This window comes from Hakea prostrata, chromosome 1, assembly GCF_041222555.1.
Source record: "Hakea prostrata isolate BN-2017 chromosome 1, UWA_Hpros_2, whole genome shotgun sequence".
In the NCBI taxonomy this organism is placed as follows: Eukaryota; Viridiplantae; Streptophyta; class Magnoliopsida; order Proteales; family Proteaceae; genus Hakea; species Hakea prostrata.
The window spans coordinates 38,528,270-38,553,507 of record NC_142600.1 but is presented as its reverse complement, the minus strand read 5'-3'; the positions used below and the strand labels follow the sequence as shown (position 1 = coordinate 38,553,507).

The 25,238-nt window shown below is 39.2% G+C and overlaps 1 protein-coding gene across 2 annotated transcripts in view; it reads right to left on the bottom strand.

The window, feature by feature from the left end:
* LOC149028920 (putative methyltransferase PMT2) overlaps positions 1-19,986 on the bottom strand; it is a 48,300-nt gene extending 28,314 nt beyond the window's left edge. Inside the window, exons 1-4 of one of the 2 annotated variants that reach the window (XM_089139401.1) lie at positions 19,771-19,986; positions 19,632-19,691; positions 17,474-18,142; positions 15,504-15,714 (exon numbers count right to left, since the gene is read on the bottom strand). In XM_089139401.1, the coding sequence (XP_088995527.1) occupies positions 15,504-15,714; positions 17,474-18,115 (853 nt within the window). In that variant the 5' untranslated portion in view covers positions 18,116-18,142; positions 19,632-19,691; positions 19,771-19,986. The remainder of the gene's footprint in view (positions 1-15,503; positions 15,715-17,473; positions 18,143-19,631; positions 19,692-19,770) is intronic. The other variant, XM_089139408.1, reaches the window with a different exon arrangement.
* Positions 19,987-25,238: the final 5,252 nt, after the last annotated feature.

The window sequence follows — 25,238 nt, the reverse complement described above, 5'->3', positions numbered from 1 at the left end:
CCCCACTCAATTTGATCCCATATAGCTCTCCAAATCCTTGTCCAAAGTTGCTGAACTATGTCTGGCAAATCCTGCTTGCACATCGAAGAAGGTGATCTTAGTTGGTGGATCTAATGAACTCCCATACTTGATCCAAAGGTATTTCTGGAAACTAAACTTCTTGATTGACTTGTAGGAGAAAACCTCACTCAATTTGACCTTGTATAGCCCTCCGAATCCACATCCGAAGTTGCTGAACTATTCCTGAAAATTCTGTTGAAACTACTTTGGGTCGATACCATCAACCCAAGGTATCGACCAACAAGCCCAGATTCGAATAAAAAGGTGCTTTTTGGATATTCCTTCCTCTTTTTAAGTGAAACCTCGAACCTAAAACATTATTTCACTCATTTCAACATCTGAGAACGTGGGAAAGCTCCTCTAAGCCTCCTCCTTGGCTTGGGTGTTGATCTTCTTCAAGAATCCTTTGTCTCTCTTCTCTAATCTCTTCTACAAGGTATGTGATCTCTCACTCTCTCTCTAATCTACTTCTACCTCACCCTATTCTTGCTGTTGGGACCATGGCCAAGGTGCTACAACCTTGCAAACACCTTACCATGAGTCTTCTTTACCTAATACATTAATGTTTTCCCCAATCTTGCTATGATTTACTTACCTCTTGATCATTAACTATGCATTTCCATGATTTGTTGCTCACCAACTTGGTTTATTAACCAAAACTGAAAGGTAGCCTATGATTAGCCTAATTCCCACCTTGCCTATGATTACAATAATGCTCCTAATCTATTCCCTACCTAATTCACTATTTTCCCCCCAATTTGCATTAAGTAATAACCAATGCCATGATTTCCAACTCTTGAACTTGATATGCCAAATTGGGGATTTCTAATTTGACCATTAGATGATGTTAATTCCTTAATAATTGAGGTCTCTATAGTGTGTTTAGACTGTTCCCCAAGTTTCGTATCGATCCAAGACCCGGAAGACCAAATTTGGGCCAAAACCCCAAAACCCAGCTTGTTGTCCGAGACTCTTTGGGTTGATGCTTGTTGGTCGATACCATCGACCCAATGTATCAACCAACAGAGTTGCTGTCAGCAACTTTTTCCTAGTTTTGATTCGTTCGATCTCCGATTATTCTAATTTCTTCTGTAATCCTTCATATATGTTTGTTTAGGGTTTTAAGACTAATTGGGCCACTTGCTTGTGATCTTGGACCATCTTCTTCCCCAACTCAAGGTAAGGATAGTTATCGCTACAATTACTTAGGATGTGTGATTTTGACTTGATATTTCTAACATAGTGAACATAGTCTCTATCTCATGTTCTTACCATTTTAGACTTGCTACATATGTCTTATAACAGTAGCATTGTGTTCACATTTGTTTTATTACAATGCCTTATTATGTTTATCAATTTCAATATATGATGAATTATGTCAATGTTATGAATAGAATGTTTACTATGATGTTGTATCTTGTGAATTGATATGATGAACTTGAGCATGTGATTGCTTAAGTATAAATTGGGATTGAGGAGTACCCTACTGGTGCTTCTGTCCTTAGACATTGGAGGGAATAGTATGGGATGTTCTCAGAAGATGTCCATCGACGCTTTCCCGGGTTATTGGATGACATACATAGGACTTGTCTAGTAATGTTTGGCTAGGATGTCCCTATCATATCAGACCCGATTCGGAAGAGCATTGAGACCGAACGACCCGTGGTAGTAGTGTGGATTTGTGGGCGCTCAAGACCGGTAACCACTCCGTGAGAGGACATAAATTGCATTGCGGATACCCGAAATGGGCCATTTATTGGTAGGGTTGCAAATGGCTAGACTTGGGCTTACGGGCACTCAAGACCGGTGAAATGATCCGTGAGGGGACGTGAGAGCTTCCCGTCTACTATTTGTGGATGACCAATAGGGTTGATGAGTCCGGTGGGTAATATCCGTGACTCTAGTGTGAAGGATACCGGAAAGGATCCCGAGAGGGGAGGAATGGACGTATCTGGAACTGACATGATATGACTAAGTAGATGACTTGCATTGGGCTAGGCTTTACCTTGACATGCGCAAATACTAAGACCAAATGGTGATGTGAGAGAGTGGTGACCGAAACCCCCAACCATGGATTTGTCCGAGAGGGATGCAGGACCCAATTCCCCCCGGTGATGAGTGACTGAGACTACCTAAAGAAGTATGGTGCTACGACTTAAAGCATGTCTACCTTAGAGACTAGCATACTTAGGGTTAGAATCATATATCATTATTGTCTCATATCATATTGCATCATGTTATGCTGTGCATCATATGATTTATGTTATTATGGAATAACTTTCCTTGCTGAGTTCTTTTGAACTCACTCCTTTTTGCAACATATTTTGTTAGACTTTTTGCAGGTACTACTACTGTTGACTGTGACGGTCAACACTTTGAGGACTAAGTTGGTGACTTATACCACTTTGGCTATGGTGACTACATCGGTGAAGGCTATCAGTTCAAGACTCATATTTGTCAGGAGTAGATCCGGCCTGGCTTAGTTTCTTATGATTATGTTATTGAGGAGACATTGTATAAGTTAAAAGAAACTGTAACTTAGTTGTTTACCTTTTTATTTCCCTTCTTTGGAGATTTGGTTGTAACCTTTACCTTATTTCGATCTACCTTCCGCACACGTTTGTAGAGTATATTTCCGCTATACTCTATAATTGTCTTTTGATTCGGTACTTGTTATTCAGCACTCTGATGTTCTTTGTGATCCTTCTGTGATCATTTTTTTAACTTTTATTATTAGATTACTTGAATACCATAAATTGTTCTTGCTTTTGATTATATTATTGTGCTAAGTGGATATGATCGTTCCTAAACTGGATCTGTTGGGCTGTGGATCACTCCCGAGTAACCCAGATAGGGTACCCCCTGGGTGGATTTAGGGCGGGATGTGACAGTTTTAGAGTTGTATTTGAGAACAATTCTTTGGTTTATATCTAGATGATACAGTTTATGGTTGTGGTTTTCTACAGAATGGTTTTATTGTATTAAATGAAATTGATTATTTATCTAATTCTAATAGTGTTTTTATGTGCCAAAATACTGTGTATTGATTCTATTGTGTGGCATACTAGACTAGGGCATATTGGCTTAGATAGGATGAACAGGTTGGCAAGAGAAGGTCTTCACTATCTTATTTGCCAACCTGTGAGTCGTGTCTAATAAGAAAAGCAACTAGAAAACCATTCAAAAAGTCTTTGAGAGCCTCTCTTCCTCTAGAACTTATCCATTCAGATGTGTGTAGACCCATGAATGTGCATACTAGAAAATGACAGGCTTATTTCATCACATTCATAGATGATTATACACAGTATGGTCACATTAATCTAATTTCTCATAAGTCAAAATCTCTAGAATGTTTTAAGAAGTTCATGAGCTTAGTTGAGAATCAGTTAGATAAAAGAATTAAAACTGTTACAACGGATAGAGGTCGAGAGTATCTCTATTGTGTGATGAAAAGGGGTATCTAGGCAACCTACTATTCGAGGGACTTCACAACAAAATGGAGTTGTTGAGAGGAGGAATAGAACTTGGTTAGACATGGTGAGATCCATGATGGCACAAGCAAACCTACCCATCTCTTTTTGGGGAGATGCTATATCCTCAACAGGGTTCCAACCAAATCAGTTTCTTCCACACCATATAAGTTGTGGACTGGAAGGAAGCCAGATTTTAGTCACATGCGCGCATGGGGTTGTGCAGCATATGTTCACTCTACCTCTCACCAATATGAGAAGCTTGGACCCAGAGGAAGAAAGTGTATCTTTGTGAGATATTGTGAACACTCGAAGGACCATGTCTTTATTGGGTTAGATGAGAGTGAGAGGAGAATGGAACTCAAGTCTAGGGATGCAACATTTTTGGAAAACGATTTTCCATCTCTTGCAAGAGTTAGCAAAGAATCATCGAAATTCTTTGAAATACAAGATAGTGATCTTGTCACTCCAGGGACTCAGATTCTTGATAACGAACCTGGGGTTCATCCAGAAGATCCTAGTGGGAGTGGGAGTGTAGATGTGATAGCTCCCTCAGAGGGTGAGCAATTTAACATACACTTGCGATGTAGTGAGCACAGGCTAGTTCCTCGTCGACGTTTCAACATAGAGGATGAAACCTACACGGTAGCTCCCGAAAAGACTGACTGTGAGGTGACTGAGATGACTCCAGTTAATAAGCAAAAACCAAAGAGTGTGCATAAAGCTCTTGCGGGAACAAGCTTAAAAGAATGTTTGAAAGCGATAGAGGAAGAGTTGGAGTCAATGAAAGTTAACCATGTCTGGGACTTGGTTAACTTACCGTCGGGCCGAAAGGCAATTGGGAACAAGTGGGTTCTCAAGATCAAGAGTAAGGCAGATGGATCTATTGAGAGATTCAAGGCTAGTTTAGTGGCTAAGGGCTACACCCAAAGAGAGGGCATTAATTATAAGAAAACTTTTTCCCCTGTGGTTAGGTTTGCCTCCATACACCTCATTTAGCCATTGTTGCTCAGATGGACTTGGAGCTTTACCAGATGGATGTAAAGACTGATTTTCTTAATGGAGAATTTGAGGAAGAGATCTATATGAATTAACCTCAAGGTTTTGAAACTAAGGGACTAGAGCACAAAGTGTGCAAGCTCAAGAAGTCCATATATAGCTTAAAACAAGCATCTAAACAGTGGAATGTGCGCTTCCACCAAGCTATGATGGAAAATGATTTTTTCATGCTTGAGGAAGACCATTGGGTTTACACCAAGAGATCCGATGGTAATTATGTCATTATGACACTGTATGTAGATGACATACTCATGACTAGCAATAGCAAGGAGCTATTGGAAACCATTAAGAAATGGTTGTCCTTCATATTTGATATGAAGGACATGGGTGAAGCAAGCTATGTGCTTTGTGTCAAGATTGTTAGAAACAGGCAAAAGAGATTACTGGGTTTATCTCAAGGGACCTATATTGACAATGTCTTAAAGAGATACCAAATGCACAACAACAAACCAATAGATACTCTAGTGGAGAAGGGTTTGCATTTGAGCCTTAACATGGGTCCAAAGACTCCAGAGGAGAAAACCAAAATGGAAAGAGTTTCATATTCTAGTGTTGTGGGTAGCCTTATATATGCTATGATGTGTACTAGGCCGAATATTTGTTATGCAGTGGGTTTGGTTAGTTGGTACCAATCATACTCAGGCATAAAGAACTGAAAAGTAGTCAAGAGGATATTGAGATATCTCAGAGGAACGAGTAATTGCATGTTGTGTTACCAAAGATCGGATTTGCGATTGGTTGGCTATAGCGATATTGACAGGCTGAAGACATTTATGAGCGCAAATCAACCCTTGGATATGCTTTCTTGCTGAATGGCGAGGCCATTTCGTGGTGTAGCAAGAAGTAGACTTGTACAGCACTCTCAACCATGGAAGCAAAGTATGTGGCATGCTCAGCTGCGGTACAAAAGGCTGTTTGGTTAAGAAGGTTCCTACGACATACTAGATTTGTGCTGACATCCAAAGAGCCTACACTTGTCTTCTATGATAGTACGACAGCTCTTAGTTATGTTAAGGACCCCAAGTATCATGGGAAGGCCAAACATATACAAGTGAGATATCATTTTGTTAGAGACACTGTAGCAAGGAAGAAAGTTGTACTTAAGCGCATATCTACTAGTTAGATGGTAGCTGACCCTCTTACCAAACCTATAGCCAAAGATGTTTTTATTTCTCATGTAAAATCCTTGGGCTTGGGTAGATTGTGACTTATTTATGTACTGAAACTTTCTTATTATTAAGTAATATGAGTTCATTCCAGCATTTCTCTTTTCACTTTCTGTGTGATTGTGTTCTTCTAGCATAAAACGTGATATGTCAATAGGCATGAGAATGGCCCACTCACACGAGCATTCACTTCTGGCGCTTTGGAAGTAAACAGAGATGAGACGGATTGTGAATGACCTTATGTAAATCGATTCATAATCATGTTGTCACCTTGATTGTGGAATCAAGATGAGTTTCTCTATTGTGAAAAGAATCGACATGAATGTTCCCACCATTCATGTTGCCTACAATAGCCAAGTGCAAGTACTTTATGTGGCACTAGGGTAGCAACAATAAAGAAACTCAGGTGGTTAAGCGCAAGAGGTGCGACTAGACTATGACCTACATGGTGTTGGGAGAGACATACGTCTTATTGTAAATAGAATGCTCCACCATAGCACGTATAACATACTGTGTGCTTAGCGATCATTGGAAATGAGTGGATGGATCTCTACTCCTTTCATTGTGTGAGTCCTGGACTTTATGGTCTATTAGTGTCCTTAGTGACTTTTGACAACATCATGAAACGAGGGGTTGAAGTGGCTACTTTGGGTGTTACCTATGGTCATGATTGATTTGACCTAAAGAGGCATTACTGGGAAAGGAGTCAATCCCAAGTGTAGTGATGGTCTGGGGCGAAAGGAAAGGTTTGATTCAACTACACCTTAAGAGTGTTTGTTGGCGCCAATTGTATTAGTTACTGTTGTAATGTGAGGAATTGCTCCTCTAAAAGTATATTATTCACAAGACCCCAGTAGGGTATTTATAGTTACAACCTAGTTAAGTCCTATACTAAGTAGGAAAACAAAATATAGAAATAAAACTCTAGACTTATGAGGAAACATAATCCTATTCTAATTAGGAAACCTCAGTCCATGTTTTCAACACTCCCCCTCAAGTTTGAGCATAGATATTTATCATGCCTAACTTGCTCATAATGTAATTGAATATCTTCGTGCTCAAGCTCTTTGTGAACACATCATCCCGTTGCTCATTTGAAGTAACAAAGGTGATATGGATCAGCCCAACCTCTAGCTTCTCTTTGATGAAATGTCTGTCAATCTCCACATGCTTAGTCCTATCATGCTGTACTGGGTTATGATCTATGCTAATTGCTGACTTAATAACTGTATAGGAACTTCCAAATCTGTCCCAACCTCTTGAAGCAGCCCTTTAAGCCATAGTACCTCACAAATGCCTTGAGCAATCGCCCTAAACTCGGCCTCGGCACTGGAGCGCACAACTACAGCCTGTTTCTTGCTTCTCCAAGTCACAAGGTTACCTCCCACATATACACAATACCCAGAGGTAGACCTCCTATCATCTGGACATCCTTCCCAATTTGCATCTGTATATGCCTCAATCTTCAAATGTCCATGAGATGAAATTAAAATTCCTTTTCCTAGAGTAGTCTTCAAGTATCTCAAGATCCGATATACTACATCCAAATTTAAGGAATAGGGATCATGCATATACTGGCTAACAAGACTAACTGCAAATGTGATGTCAGGTCTAGTGTGAGATAGATAGATCAACTTTCCCACTAATTTTTTATACCTTATCTTGTCAACTGGTTCTCCTTCCTTTGCCTTCAAGTGTAGGTTAGGCTCAATAAGAGTCTTAGCAGGCTTACATCCTAGCATTCCAGTTTCCTCAAGAAGATCCAATGTATACTTCCTCTGGGATAGAGATACACCACTAGTAGAATATGCCAACTCTAAACCTAGGAAATATCTTAGTTTTCCCATATCTTTGATCTCAAATTCAGTTCTCAAAAAAGTCTTCAATGCTGAAATCTCATCCTTAGTACTGCCTATGATCACAATATCATCCACATATACCAAAAGTATAGTATTGTGGCAACCATCTCTTTTAATAAACAAAGTATGGTCTGCATTGCTCTGCTTATAGCCATTAGATATCATTGCCTTATGGAACCTTCCAAACCACGCTCTTGGAGATTGCTTCAGCCCATGTAAAGCCCTCTTTAACTTGCACACTTTTCTATAAGCCTCTGTAGTAGAATACCCGGGTGGTATATCCATATATACCTCTTCTTGGAGTTCTCCATGCAAAAATGCATTCTTCAAATCTAACTGTTGTAAACTCCACCATTTATTAATTGCACATGAAATAATAGTACGAACTGTGTTCATCTTAGCAACAGGGGCAAATGTCTCCTGGTAGTCAACGCCATAAGTCTGAGTGAAACCTTTGGGCTCCAATCTTGCCTTGTACCTTTCAACAGTCCCATCTACCTTGTACTTGATCACAAACACCCATTTGCACCCAACAGTCTGCTTTCCTATTGGCAAAGTCACCAAGTCCCACGTTTTGTTTTTTTCTTTTTCCAGAGCTTGCATTTCCTCATCCATAGCTTCTTTCCAATTTAAGTGAGATAATGCCTCCTGCCAAGTGTTCGGAATAGAAGTACAGGAGAAAGAGGAAATAAAACTTTGAAATTCTGGAGATAGAGACTGATATGAAACATAATTGGAAATAGAATGTTTGGTGCAAGTTCGAGGCTGCTTTCTTAATGCAATTGGTAAGTCTAAAGTAGGATTAGAAAAAGGGTCAAAGACAGACTCACCTAGAGGAACGGATTGTTCAGGACCAGGAACCAAAGCTTTTGACTCGCTTGGTTCAGAAGGGGTCACTTGTTGCTTTTTTTTATAGGTCTTTAGAGGTCTAGTCTCCCTCTGTATATCATCCACCAACTGTTTCCGTCCGGTCATTCCATCTTCCAAAAGAGGATCATCTGTAGGAATCTCAAGAGAAATATCGAAAGGAGGAATCAACATTGGAACATCTTCACTAAAACTCTCCCCTTGAAGAGGTGTAGGGGAAAAAAAATGAATTTGTTCCTGGAACACAACATCCATAGAGATGAAAAAAAGACGAGAACTAAGGTGAGACTGTAAAGACTGTTGTACCTAAAAAAACCTCAAGGGGACAATGTTGGTCTAAGACTTGAGAAGGCATTCGGTTAATTAGATATGCCGCAGTAAAAACGGCTTCACCCCAAAACCGAAGAGGCACATGCATAGAAAACATCAGGGAACGTGCTACCTCAAGTAAATGTCTATTCTTGCATTCGGCAACCCCATTTTGAGGTGGAGTGTTTACGCAACTAGTTTGGTGTATGATGCTATGGTTTGCTAAGTAGGAAGGGAATGCACCACCCAAGTACTCAGTTCCGTTATCCGTACGAAAGATTTTGACTGTCGCCCCAAACTGAGTCCTAATCATATTATGAAATTTTGAAAGCATGAGAAAACGACACTTTTTTGGTGAAGTAAACCCATGTGGTCCTAGTACAACAGTCGATAAAGGTAACGAACCATCTATGACCAGATACAGACACGGTCCGAGAAGGACCCCACACATCAAAGTGAATGACTGAAAAAGGAATTTTACTACGATTATCTGAAATAAGGTAAACATGCCTGGTTTGTTTGGCCAAAATACATGCCTCACAATAAAAATCATTTAAATTGCACCTTTTAATCAGATCAGGAAATAATTTGGACAAAATAGGTAAAGGAACGTGGCCAAGACGACTATGCCACTGTAATAACGAAAAAAAGTGCAAGGGAGGTGGAACTAGAGACCGTAGAAAGAGCTGATGGGAACACATCCATTAAGTAGAGCCCCCCTTTCTGTCTACCACTGCCAATCGTAAGCCCTGTTTCCAGGTCCTGAAACACACAATGAGAAGGAAAGAAAGTTATTTTGCAATTCATATCACAAGTAAGGCTACTAATAGATAAAAGATTAGCCGAAAACTTAGGAACATGCATGACATTAGATAAGGTAAGAGAAGGCGAACAGATAATAGATCATTTCCCAGAGATAAGGGAGAGAGACACATCAGCCATTCGAACATCCTAAGCAATAGGGATAGATGAATAAGTATGAAACAAAGTAGATGAGCCTATCATATGGTCGATTGCCCCAGAGTCGATTACCCAGGAGGGATAAGTTAAATTGACACTGTTAGGTACCTGAATGGGGCTACTTAACAAGGTGGAATAACTCAAGAAGAAAAAAGGAACTTTGAATAAAAGTTGAATAAGAAACAATACATTCTACTAGCAGTAGGTGATTCCTACGGCTACCCAAGAGCAATAGCTCTCACATAAACTTTCTCAATGCTCAAAACATGTCTCTTCTATTCTTCCTTCCCCATATTTATAGCAATTACGTTCCTACAGTATTAATTAACAGAATCATCCCAATTCGAATAGGACTCTTCAAAAGTAACCTGAATTCGAATAGGACTCTTCAGAAGTAACTTGAATGTAATATGACTCTTCAATCTAATCCTAAAAAGTAACCTGAATACAATAGGACTCTTCAAATCTGCCAATCATTTCCTTCCCTAGAATTTAGGGATTTGCTTTCGCTGTTGAATGTAGACTCGTGATACTAGGGACCTATCAATACTCCCCTCCAACAGTTTCACCTTGTCCTCAAGGTGAAAATCTGAAAATCTCTTCTGCTGGGGTTTAATGGAGTGGGCTTGACCCAAGGGGGTTTCTTTGGGGGTCTAGCGGCCCAGTCTTTGTGTCGGGTTTGTTTGGGCCTTAAGTTTGAGAGGAAACATAACTGATTGAGGCCCAAATAACACAATCTTTGGCTCATAGGGATTGGACCAAACCCACAAACCGGTTTGAGGTGAACCGAACGAACCCCAAAAACCCTAATACTCCATCGTCTTCTTCCTTTCCTGCGAATAGAATTTTTAGCCGCCTGCAACTTGCCGTCGATTGTACCTGGCGTCTTTCTATGCTTCTTCACTTCACTGCATCTCGATTTTATAGCAGAATATTGCTCCTCCACTCTGGTCCGGTAGCTATCTTCACTCAATCCTATCTTCATCTTTTTGTTCCACGTTTGGTGATGCGTGACTTCCGTAGCCGGCAGTACTTCATCCTTCATTCGATACTTCTCAACCTGGTTGTTGTCTATCTCCAAATTTGATGTTGGTTGTCTCCTGTCGCTAAACTCACACCTCAGGGCTTCTTTGAATCCCATCCAAGAAAATGCCGTCCAATTCTTGTGATAGATCCAGTCAAGTGCCTCTCCTTCTAGATGTTGGATCGCCACCCCCAACCACTGCTCTTTCTCGATCTGGTTCTCCCAGCAAAAGAGAAGAACCTCTAAAATCCATCTCTGAACTCCTCCTTCACCAGAAAACAAAGGTAGTGCCATCACCTCCCTGGATTGTTACAGCTCTGATACCAATTTGTTAGGTACCTGAATGGGGCTACTTAACAAGGTGGAATAACTCAAGAAGAAAAAAGGAACTTTGAATAAAAGTTGAATAAGAAACAATACATTCTACCAACAGTAGGTGATTCCTACGGCTACCCAAGAGCAATAGCTCTCACATAAACTTTCTCAATGCTCAAAACATGTCTCTTCTATTCTTCCTTCCCCATATTTATAGCAATTACGTTCCTACAGTATTAATTAACAGAATCATCCCAATTCGAATAGGACTCTTCAAAAGTAACCTGAATTCGAATAGGACTCTTCAGAAGTAACTTGAATGTAATATGACTCTTCAATCTAATCCTAAAAAGTAACCTGAATACAATAGGACTCTTCAAATCTGCCAATCATTTCCTTCCCTAGAATTTAGGGATTTGCTTTCGCTGTTGAATGTAGACTCGTGATACTAGGGACCTATCAGACACTATGACAACCAAAAATACCTTTGGGGATTTGTGGATCAACAGAGGGATCAATGACAAAGGCTATTCTCGTCTTGGAAGTCTGTACTGGAGAAGATGAGTCAAGTCCGGACATCAATTGGCGAAGGTGTTGGAGCTCATCTAAGGAAAGAGGTGTTGGAGTACTCAAGGTGTCAGAACAGGCTTGATTTGCAGATGTTTGATTGTTGCCCTTGATTCCATTTCTACCTCCTCCACGGGAATTTGTTGGACGTCCATGCAACTTCCAACACTTGTCCTTTGTATGACGCTCTTTTCCACAATACTCGCACTTTACTAGAGGGCGAAAATTACCAGAACTAGATTTATTATTGCCATAACCAGCCACCAATGCAAATCTATCAAATGTTTGAGTGTGTACCATAGCTGTCCTTCGACTGTCCTCGATATCTACCATAGCATAGGCTTAAGCCAGAGAAGGGAAAATCTCTCTCGAAAGGATCTGTGCGCGAATTTGATCAAATTCTATATTCCATCCTGCCAAAAAATCATAAATTCTCTGTTTATCTTCCCATTGTTGATAGGAAATAGCATCTTCAGCATTCTTTGGTGTAAACTTCCCATAGAAATCTAAAGTCTGGTAATATCCCCGAAGAGTGCTATAGTACTGAGAAAGAGGAAGGTCCTTCTGCTCTAACTGATTGATTTTCCGTCTAATTTCAAAGCACTGTGCATCATTGCCAACTCCGGAGTATGTATCTTTAGTAACTTTCCAAATAGTTGCCGCATCAGGAAGGAGGAGATAACTCTCTGCTATGCTAGATTCAATGGAGTTGATGAGTAAACCCATGACCAAGCATTCATCTGTATACCACTTGGAAAGTTACAGACCAGGTGTGGAAGGTTTTGTAGAAGTCACATCAAGATGGCCAGTAAGACCACGAGCACCAACAGCTAAGGAAACTGAACGAGACCATCTAAGATAATTTGTCCAATTAAGTTTCACAGTGGTTATCTAAAGCGGAGAAAACTCACGATCCTTATGAATGGAAGACATGGGAGACTCTTCAGATGTACCAGATAAAGGAGATATGGGATCAGCCATAATTGCAAGGAGAAATTAAAAAAGTCCCTGAACTTTTTCAAAATTTACGAAAAAGTCCCCTAAAATTGTAGCAAATTGCAAAAAAAAATCCCTGGACTTTTTTAAAATTACGAAAAAGTCCCTGAAATATTTTCAAAATTACTCCCACTAATTCACGTGAAAAGTATCTCCTCAGGTTACCTCCAATTGGTATATTATTGAATCAAAGTACACCAGGAAATTTTCAGGAAAGATTGGAGGGACACAACCGGTCCACTTAAATACCAGACTCCTTAGACAAAATTTTCCTAGACATGCAGTTAATCACCCAATATATAGTTCCAGGATACCCGAAAAGAAAACAGACACGTGAATAGCGATTTCAAAAAAAAATTCTACAGCACCTCTGTAGGATGAAAACAAAACCTTGCTCTAATACTATGTTGTAATGTGAGGAATTGCTTCTCTAAAAGTATATTATTCACAAGACCCCAATAGGGTATTTATAGTTACAACCTAGTTAAGTCATATACTATGTAGGAAAAGGAAATATAGAAATAAAACTCTAGACTTATGAGGAAACATAATCCTATTCTAATTAGGAAACCTCAGTCCATGTTTTCAACAATTACAGTAACGAACATTTTAAGAACAAGAAGGTGATCTCTCAGAGGGATCGAGATACCTTTTGTCTAGTGAGTTTGAATAAACCTAGGAAAACTGTGGTATACTAATGCTTACTTGATGTGTTTCTTTGAGTGATGCTATCATTTTGGCCTTCTGGCAAGGGTTCTGGTTTGGGGCTCACGAGTGCAGGAATATCACCGGTCGCATGACCCATTTACCAATATGACTTGTAGATGTTGGTGTCTGGGACACAAGTGGAAAAGTGGTCTATGTATCTGGGATATATAGTGGAGAGATCTAAATGTGTATATCTGGGATATAAATGTGTCTAGGATACACTATGACAGAGAGATTGATACTTTTCCTTGTGCAAGTGGGAGATGTTGGCATTTATTAATATGCCCAAGGCTGCATTTGTTTGCTGGAATAAAGGTGGGGTGGGAAAAAAGGGTGGGAAAATTCTTGAAAAAAACAAACTTTTTCTACTTTTCCTAAAAGTGTATATTGTTTGGTTGCTTGGGGTGGGAAAGTGAGATTCAAGGAAACTTGTCTGGTGAGGTGGCAACCCAACTTTCCCACCCCAAAGCTTTTCAAAACCCCACAAATTTGGTGGGACTTTGGGGAAAAGTTTGGAAAAGTAAAAAATAGGACCCACCACTATCACTTTTCTACAAAACCTTTTCATTTCCTTCTCTTCTCCCTCACCCCACTACACATGGGGCCTACATGTTATTTTTTCCCACCCCACCTTTGCAAACAAACGCAGCCCAAGGGAAAAGTGGAAGATCACTTATTGGGCGGTTACAAAATATAGGGATATACTTTGGTAACCGCCACATCACTCCATGCACAATTGAGTTATGGTATTCAGTTTTGAAAACTGCTCTGAAAGCTCCGCAAAAGGTTTTTCTCTCCCTGGTTTGATCTCGATTTTCATTCATCCACAATGGCATTTGGGTTGTGGACTTTCTTCCCATTCCTTAAGATTGTGGAGGATTTGTTGATGACGAGTTTCGTGGAGGAACGAGGACCTGGATTCAAGTTTTCTTCCTCTGCAAATCTTTCTAATTTGGGCAAAGCGAATCCAAGTAAGGATCTATCTCCCATCTATTTATAGAATAGAAAGATAACCGACACTTGACCTGTTAACAAAGAGGTATCCTCAGGAGTAAACCTGCTAATAGTTAACTTGAGCCGAATTCTCATCTAAAAAATTAAAATGGTGAACTTGTTAATAAAGTAACCCAAAAACACTTAGTTTGGGTTTGGAGACATACTTATTGATCCCATACTAGATAGGATGGCCTTGGCAATTAGTTCGGTTAGTCAATATATTCATGATCCCCTTCCTCGCATTTGGATGTTATGATTGAATATTCAGATAGTTGAAGATATTCTAATGTCTAGTCAAAACTACCTTCACATCAAATCCCACACAGATGCCAATTGGGCTGGTATTCCAAATGATTGAAGATCTATGTGACAACCTTATCACATGATGAAGCGAGGAAGCAAAAACTTGTAGCAAGGTCAAGTATCAAAGCAAAATTCCAGCTTATGGCCCATGGAATTTGTCATTTATCACGTCTAAGGGGGTTCCTCCATGAACATTGTGTTAATGTGGAAGTATCTGAAGGCTTATATTCTGATAGCAAGTCCACAATCTGGTTAAGCATAAAAGAACCAAACATCTGGAGATTGATTGTCATTTTATCAAAAAGCTTGGACGGGGTCTCATTTTCATTTCATATGTTCCTACTGATAGTCAGTCAGCTGATGTATTTACGAAAGTACCAAGAATTTTGTTTCCATTGTTAGCTAGTTTGGCATGGTTGAGATTTATGTATGGACTTGAGGGGAAGTTCTGTAATATTGTAAAATGTTGTATTTGTCAATAAGATTGCATCTATGTTACCCTAAGATATGATTAAAACTTGTAGTCTTCATGATATATTACGATTGGAACTTGTACCCTTCATGACTAACTATATTGTAACATGTACTCTACAACTTGCCACGTAGACATAAGCTCAATACATCAAATATTTGACAGATCTAGAAAAAGAAAAAAAAAATTAAGTGAAATAAAACTTAAAAGATACTGCTTTATATCTATAAGATGACATGAAGAATAAATAAATAAAAGAGAAGGAAATCGTGCAGCAGCTACAATTATATTCCTAACTCCTAAGTATTTGCAATGAAAATAGCATGTTTAAGGCTTTCAAATCCCAGGAGTGGGGCACAAAATGACATTTACCATTTGATGCCCATGGTATCGAACACTGAGCACAATGAGCCATATCAAAGGATCTTGATGGGTATGGAAGTTGTATGGTTCCAAGGACACCAATAACAGCAGGTACACCTCGCTCCAATGCAAACTGCACTCGTGCATCATGACTGTTTCGCGGTGCAAATGACATCGTAATTACATTTCTCTCCCACAGATATGCAGCCCAGCTTGCAACCTATACCATGCTTGAATTAGTCAGTCAAGGAACAACCAATGATGAGGTCATCAACTGGGATTGAGCAGATTATTGAGTCTGAACCAAAAATCAACAAATTTTTTTCAGTATATCTAAAGTCAACAACTAATATTGCCAGAAGCACCTACATTTAGAAAAAATAATAATAAATAATAAAAGAAGAAGAAGAAGAAGAAGAATGTTTATATAATCTGGACCATTACTGCCACATGTTGGACATACATTCAAGGCCCGCCTTATATGGATCTCAGAAGTTATACCAAGTCAAAACTCAACTACTGTTGCATGGTTCAAGATCTCGATCTTGAGGCCCATCAGCCAACTCAAAAAAGAGAGTTGGCTTCAGATCCTGGTGAGATTTTGCTGAGTTGGTGGAATTGTTTTCCGTAAGTTGAGGCTCCAACTCAAAGGGTGTTGGGGGTCATTTGGGGCTAAAACTTGTTCAGCCCTTCTGAACACACTAGTGACCTCAAATTTATGAAAACAATAGTGTAATGTGAGTTCAACTTTGGACCCCAATTGGGAAACCACCATACAGAAGTGAAGCCTCAAAATGGTCTATTGTGTACATCATATACTCGTATATTAATGCTCAAAGTTTAACATGCACATGAATCTAATACATTATACATGTTTATAGTTCAAATTATGGAGTTTAAATGATAATCCAAATCACTCAAGTTACAACTCGAGAGTTGAGACTTGGATCTTGTGTAGTTGTGTGCTATAAGCACATCATCTTGCCTTGCACATCATCTCGTCTTCCTAAATGTAAAACAAGAGGTATCTCAGGAGATCTTGGTGAAATCTCAAGATTTCTCCATCTGGCAAGTTCCCCAATCATGCTCTGTTGCCAAAAATAACTTCTTCCAGACTGCATTTACTAAGCTGCTAACTTTTCTATACATTTGATAGTAGGGCCATCCAATGGAGTTGACAATTTCTTGGTACGGCCTCTACAGATCCTAGCCCTAATGTTCACCACAGTTCAAATTACAAATTTAGACAAACAGTACCAGTAAATGAGTAAATGTCAAATGGGAAAAACCGGTGCCGAAGGCTTCCTCATAAGTAGAGTCCATGGAGGCAACTTTCCTACGCAACCTTACCTCAGCAATTTTTGCTTAAAGGCTGTTTCCATATCTTGATCTCAGGCTACAACTATAGTCCACTGACAATTATGCAAACACCCATCCCCTTACACAAGTAATGTCAAATGTTTAAAAAAAATGATGAGGTGTATCATTAAGCCTTTCCTACAAATCTCAATGCTAGCTGTGAAACAATAAAGAGATCGAAGTGTCAATATGTTGAATCTTTTCTCCACATCTCCAAAGCAAGGTTTACTGCCAATGTAAGACCAATAATGCCAAGGATCAGTCCAGTCCAGATCAGAACCTACAAAATAGGTTGGTATGTTTATATGCTTCTCCACGTGGACTGACAAAAATCTGTCTGATTATGTCACTGGATATGGCATTCCATCTCAATCCAGAAGCTTGCCTAAACCAATCTGAGCAACTCTGCAGGACTGATCCTTGAGACAATGGTACTTAAATGCCTGCACCATTGCAAGACTATGAAAATACATAAATGCGGCAAAAAGATTTTAGTAAGCAAGTTCAAATTATCAAGTCGAACAATAATGCTAACTATCCAATGAGAAAATGACCAGTACTCTATACAACAACAGTAAAAGCCTTCAATTCTTATGGTAAAAGTTCAAAGACTAACTTACTCCACAGCCCATATCAAGTGCAGTTCTGACTGTGCCATCCGCAATAGGGATCACTGATGCAAGCTCATCTATGTAAGCATCTGGACCTTCGGGAAATATCGTTCCTCCACCAGGAAACTTGAACACATTACCCTGGAGGTGTATGCAGCTTTGAACAGCCTTCTCGATTGTTAGACTCTTGTAAGGAACATTTGCATAGGCTACGTAATCACGGCTCTTTGGCCAGGGAAACGGAGTCACGTATCCTTGAGGTGCTGGGATAAGACAATGCAGTTTTTCATCTTCTGATGGACAATGTCTTTCTCTATAGATCATATTCTCCCGTGGAAAGGTAATTGCACGCTTTTCATCCTGACATGGAGTATGATCAGTGTACTGGATGGGACAGGGCTTGAATAGCTTGACATTAGCCTCAGAAGAGTCTGAAGTCCCACCACCATTTTGGTGGGTCTCAAAACTCAAACCTTTCAGGATGCCACAATCTGTCTGCTTAATAATCTCCAATGCTATTGTATCACCCTTACCAGAACCACTTTTCTGCCATGTTGCCAGCAGATAAAAGAAGCCACATAGACTTATAACAATGAGCATATGCTTTATGCTTTGAGTTCTCCTGCCTCCTGAGTTCATTTTTGAACCCATGATATGCTTAAAATGGTTCCTGGCTAGCTGTATTCCACATGGAAGTTAGACAATGGAAAATCACATAATTTATGCACACACAGTTCGACAAGACAACATCCATAGGTTCTTGGAGAAAACAACAAACTTGTGTTTTTTTTTTTCTTTTTTTTTTGGGGATTCAAATTAATTTAGACTGCCTGGTTTCAAATATACAGTCTTTCATTCTTTCAAGAGATCAAGAACATTCTTGCAACAGTATGGTTTATACTTGGTCAGATTTGTTCAGCTTATGAAATTATAATAATGACAGAAGATTCCAATATAAAATTATCAACAAGAAAACAAAGCCCCAACATGTTCACGCATGCAAACATCATAACCGCAACTCCACTCATATAAAGAGATATGCCCAAACTAGTCATCTTTTTGCAAACAAACAAACTTAATTCTGTGGTTCCGGTTCAGATGCCATTAAGAATTTGAAACCACTTTTACAAGACCCTACCTATTAGGTTTCTGTCTATGGTCTGTTTATGGTTACTCCCATTTTTCTATTCCTTGACTAAGAATTTCACATTTTTTACAATTCATTCTTTACAAATATCTTAACACCCATCAAAAATATTGAGAAAGACAGCAAAGGGTAGGATGAGAAAAGCTTTAACTGAGAACCAAGCAACTCAAAAGCGCAGAAGTGCAAAGATGTTGCAGAGTACCACACCCACCTCTTGCTGGCGAGAAGATTCTTATTAAAGAAATTCATCAAGAGCTTCTAAGCAAGAAAAATAATTAGTGATCATATTAACTATTTACAAGGAAACGAGGAAGATTAATTTAGGTAGCCTTGCAAAATTAATAGCATGGAGAGTTGTCAAATACAGTAAAAGTATTCCATAAAGAAGCTCCATGAGACTGGATTTTTTTTGAAGAATAAGTTTCCGTTGCAATTAATCTGGAAAATTCAAATTCCTTCTCAGCAATTAGTGGTGCTAGCCAACTAACTCAGGTTTGAGAAAGAAGTGTGTTTAGATTTCAAATTATCAACAGTCCCGGCAACTGGCACTGCTATCTTTCAATACAAATGCTCAAATAGTCGGGGCCCAGAATTGCACTGCATGCTTACAGAACATTTTTAAATACATCACAGTAGTTTCTATTCCCTATCTACCAAGCAATCTTAAACTGTACTGGGCATGTAAAGTGGGAAGAGCAGCCCGTAGAACCATGCTGCAATTAGAACCAGCATATATCTTCTATGTGATCAAAAGAAATTCAAAATAGGAAGCCAAAAGCTCAGGCTAAGAACTGATTCCTCGTTTCTTGCGCAAACCCAAATCCAACCTAGCTGCCCAACCCACCAAGGTTAAGGGAATAAAGGAAATTGTTAACAAATGCAAACTTAAGAGAGAATTTGAGCATAAAACAAAGAATTATTAAAAAAGAAACTAATAATTACGCAGGAACAAAAAATAAGACAAAAATAGCAGAAAAAAATGTGGATAGTCAAACCTATTTGAGAATTAGGAAGAAATACCTCAGCAATCAAAAGGAGCTCAAACAATGGCCTAACATCGGGCCTAAAGCGTCTTGGACCCTAATTACAAGCAACCCACTTGAATTGTGAAACGTAGAGTAAAACAGACTGCTCAAGCAAGAGTGAGATTATGGCATACCGAACAGTACTTGTGAAACAATGGTACATGCAAGTTAAAAGATGATGAACAAATACAGAGAACAAGTTCAAGTGCTCAAAAGCTCTCCTCCGCAGCTCTATCTGTCACCAGGTCGAGTGAGTGGAGATTGAGTAAAATGAGAAGGAGAGAAGGAGAGAAGTCCGCGAACGGATTTAATTGGGCCGCACAGGAAGTGTATTATCGTTCGTTTTTGGTGTTCTTTTTTTCTTTTTCTTATTCTCTTTAAGGTTGTCGTTAACGTTGTTTTCAAACGGAGCTGCGGTAACTGCCGTATTTGTTGTCAGAGGTTTTATTTCCATTTTTGCCCTCTGGCATTACTGTATTTCTAAGTGTAAAGTACACTTATTACCGGAAAGAAAAAAGTTTGAAGCACATGCAAGGGAAAGGAAAAATAAAGAAAACAAAAATAAAAATCTTTTTCTTATTCTCTTTAAGGTTGTCGTTAACGCTGAATTTTAAACGGAGCTGAGGTAACTGCCGTATTTGTCGTCAGAGATTTTATTTCCAGTTTTGCCCTTCGTGTGTACTGTATTTCCAAGTTTAAAGTACACTTATTACCAGAAAGAACGTTCCAAAAAGAGGACAAATTTGCCACAATGAAGAAAGTTTGAATTACATCAACATGCAAGGGAAGAAAGAGATAAAGAAAAGAAAAAGAAAAAGAAAAAATGGCAAGAACGACGCGTGTGGCAGACACCTTGTTGACTTATGGAGTACTACTACCTATTGAAGCCAGAAGCCGTGGTTCTGGTCCCGTCAGGGCAAGCCGTCCATCTTGTATATTTTATGTAGATAAATACGATTAAATAAAAAAATTTTAAAAATAATAATAAAATAAAAAAGTCGCATTGCATGAATCCATAAAGGCATTGGATGGTCAAGTTAAATATATAAAAATTATTTTTGGTTTTAGAACATAGAAACATATATCATGCTGGAGAGATCAATTGAGGATTGAAGTTCTATGATTGACTAGGAAAATGTATTGGCAATTTTTTATATTTTATTAAATTCATTTTCATTCAAAACTTCTTGTTTTGACATAACAATTTTGATGAACCCATCATTTGAATGACATAAGCATCTAAAATTGGAAAATTGTTGCCAAGTTATGTGGCTCTTTTGTGCGGCTCCTTCACTATCATTTTTTTAGTGGGGGTTAGAGTAACTGTGGATTGGTTGGACTTTGTTTACTCCCCCCTTGGTGTGATGTGTGATATGGATCGACGACCCAGTTCACTAGACGACCAATTACCTGGTTGGTTGCAGAGCAGTCAAACCCCAACACATATTAGGAAATGCTAGCATTGGAATTGGACCCCTTGTTCTTCATATGAAATGAAGCTCATATAATGTAGAAAACAATGTCAAAAAATCAAGTCAAATGGTCTTCTAACGAGGAACTTATAGATCAAACAATGTTGTGGAGCCATTTGCTGCTACTGCAATTAATCGGCCAATGACCTTGCTGATTGGATTTAATTTGTGGAAATGAACCCAAATGCCCTTTAGAGGCTACTTTGAAGCCCTATCGTGAACCCTCGTTCTAGGGGAACATGTTTAGGGATGGCACTCCAATCCAAGCAAGTTTTTTCATATGCCAAGGCCAAGGGAATTGCATGTTATATCCTAGGGTTTGTATTCTATTATGCCTAAAATGTGCTTGTGTTATTGTATGATAGAGCAAAATTTTATTTATTTATCAGGTTCATGCATTAATTGGGACTATGGAAGTGAGATTGGATCAAGTGTGGGTTATAACCTTGAGTGTAGTGTTGTATATCTGCATTCACTAAATTTAGCAAAATGTTTATTTAATTTAGTCATGAGAAGTGGATATGATTGTAGAATTGAAACATGGTCTTGGTGCTATTTCTTCTGATCGCCTCGAGCCGTAGTTTTCCGCACCGAACTCCTCAGATCTGATTCGATCTGGTTTGCTCTTCGATCGATCAACCTCTCACTCCTGAAAAAGACAGAATACCAATAAGAAACGGAGCCGATCGTCATGATCAGCGTCTCGTCTCCGACGATTTAGTCAATATGGTGTCGACGGTGTTTTCAGAGCTCTTTGGAGCTTCTAAAATGCTAGTAATGGTGTAAAACCCAGCCCTAACCTTGACCCGGAAACCTTGTTATTTGTAGGTCCAGTGACCCGAAGTAAAGTAAGAAGTCAACTTTGGGCCATCCCAGTGGAGGACTTGGTGTCTGGCTTTGAATCCATGAGAGTTGATGATGAAGTTCTATTTATGGAAACTGAATCTTGATGAAGATCGGATTAGTTGATGGACTTGGAGTGCTCTCTATCATGGTTTGAAGGCATTTCTACCTATTAGGTAAGTCACTTGTTATGTGTGCAAAATCCCTTTAGGATTGGATTTGATCTGGATCTTCAATTCCCTGTTTTGGAATTGCTATCAGCATTGGTCGACTGCACCAGTCGACCAATCCACTCGACCAATGAGTGCTGTCTTTGGCAATTAGGTCTTGCTTGCTCTATTTAAGTCCAATCTCAAGTCTACTTCGTATTTGCTGCCTCCAAACTCTTTGGAACGAACCAAAGACCTCTGCAAGTCATCTCCCTTGCATCCTTGGTGATTTTCTTGACGGATCTTCGTCGAAACTCTTCCTTTTGCATCAAAGGTATGTCTACACTCTCTTCTTCTCCTCCATCTCTGTTTTTCTTTCCTTTTTGAGTTGAGACAGTAGAGGAGATGCTGCATTCTCTGTTGCAAACATCTCTGGACTTGTCTCTCATGATCATCCTAAGGATTAATGGCTAGAACAATGATCTTAACCATGATCATTGCAAGCTTTTGAAGGAATCATGATCAAAGCATGATCTAGTCTTTGTTTAACTTCTGATTTGAATTCTGATCTCCTTGGATCTTTCTATATTGATCATGTTAGTATCAATTGCTGTGTTTTCTTTTCATGATCCATGATCTATCAATCTCTAGTTGTTCCTCTTCTACCATACCATGTTTTCTTCATGAATCCTGATAGTTACATATATGGTAGGTTTTGTTTCCTTATTTAGATTTATGCTTTTAAGCCTATTTCCTTGAAGATCTAAGTATGCTTTTCATAATACCTTTACCTGAAACAATGATCCATTCTTCTATTGTTCTTGTCTATGATTTCTATCTTGAATTCTTCAAGATCCATGGTTGATCTAATTATGGTAACTTTTTGTTTCCTAATTTGGATCTTGATGGCTTGATTGGAATAGTGTTTTGAGGTCCCCTTTATGTTAGGATACTACTGATGTAGTTTACCCCTTGATTAGTACCCTTTTGAACCACCAAATTCGGATTTTATATCTTAAAACTCTGTTTTTTTTAGGCTTATCGTCGCATTGGTCGACTGATTGGTCGATTGGACCAGTCGACCAACCCACTCGACCAATGAGTACAGCAACTCCAGAATTGGTCTGTGTTGGATGTTTTGGTATCTTTTCTGTTAGGGATCTTTCCTAATATGTTGTATACACTTGTTTAGGACCTTCTTCTCAAGTTTGCCAAGATCTTACTTGATTTCTTAGGATTCCTTTGCGAGTTATAAAAGGTAAGGATGGTTACTTCTTTGACAACATAAATTGCATATCTTAGTTTCTATATTAGAATCTTGTTAAGTTATTTCTTTAATTAGATTCTTATGATGTTATACTACTGTGGTACTATCTTGATATCAGTAGCATTACTTAATCATATTGAATTGACTCATGTATGATTTACTTACCAATTATATACAAAGTGATTGTAATTATTGATTTCTTTCCATATATGCAGTTACCATATATGTGATGATATGAATTGATGCATGTGTATGCCTAAGTATGGTTTGGAAAGGAGAGGTGTCCTTTTGACACTTCTGTCCTTGGACTACTACGGGAATATTATGGGATGTTTCCGGAGATGCCCTATGGACACCTTCCTAAACTGTTGGATGACATATCTAGGATTGTCTAGTAGTGTTTGGCTAGGATGTCCTGTTATGTCAGACCCTAATCGGAGGGGTATTGAGACCGAACGACCCGTGGTAGCAATGGGGATTCATGGGCGCTCAAGATCGGTAACCAACCCGTGAGAGGACAGGAATCACATTGTGGGGGCCATTTATTGGTAGGGTTGCATATGGTTAGACTTGGGCTCACGGGCGCTCAAGACTGGTAACCAACCCGTGAGAGGACGTGAGAGCTTCCCGTTTACCATATGTGGATAACCAATAGGGTTGATGAGTCCGTAGTCGGGGACTATGAGGACTCTAGTGTGAAGGATACCGGAAAGGATCGTCGGGGACGAGGAATGGACGTATCTGGATCCGACTTGATGTAACTAAGTAGAAGACTTGCATTTGGCTAGGTTTTACCCTGACATGCGCCTGTACTTAGACCAATGGTGATGTGAGAGAGTGGTGACTTAACCCCCAGCCATGGAATGTCCCGAGGGATGCCGGACCCTTTACCAACTGATGATGAGTGATTGAGACCTTCCTAAAGAAGTACGGTGCTATGACTTAAAGCATGTCTGCCAATAGAGACCAACATATATAGAGTTAGATTCATTCATTCATTGCTTGTCTCATACCATATTGCATTTATGTTTGTTCTGAAATCCTGCCATTTATGTTATTATGGATTTAACTGCCTTACTGAGTTTCTTTGAAACTCATTCCTTTATTGTACAATGTTTGTTAGACTATTCTCTGCAGTCTTGAATATTATGACGGTCCCTATGAAGAAGTGCAAGGCAAAGAGGCATATCTCCAGGAAGGTGGTTGCGGTTACAACAATTACACTGAGGATCCCGCGAGTGGTTATGCTCCGTACGATGCTTAGTCCGACCATTGAGTGGAAGCGCCCTTGTGCCGTTTATGAGATTTATACTTATAGGGATGTTATCTATAGAGTGGAGAACAATTTAGTTACCCATTGTACTTGCTACTGGGATTAGATTTTGTTTTGCTTATTCTCTTTTAGAGCTACTTTTCCGCTGGTTGTAGAGTGGGATTTTGCCTCACTTTACTTATCTGTTTTGACACTCTGATTATATCTAGTACTCTGATTTATATATGATTCATTCTTTCCTTATTTGGATCTATGGTTTATCTTCCGCACTTTTATTATTATTGTTCATGATTATGTTATTGTTTATGTGGGAGGTTGATTACTCGATACCTGATCTTCGGGCTGTGGATCACACTCTCGGGTATGCCAGATAGGGTACCGGCTGGGAGGATGTGACAAATGGAGTTCAATCAGAGTGAGCTTAGAGTTTTGGTTGACCCTCGAGACTTACCTTTTTTCGGATCTTCCCTCGCTTTTATACTTACATTTCCGCTTATAACACTCTTTCAATCATAACCGTCGGATCATCGCTCCTCTTTGGACGTCGCTGATCATCCTTCCTTTATCTCTCAATCGAACCCAACTAAGATTGGTTTGA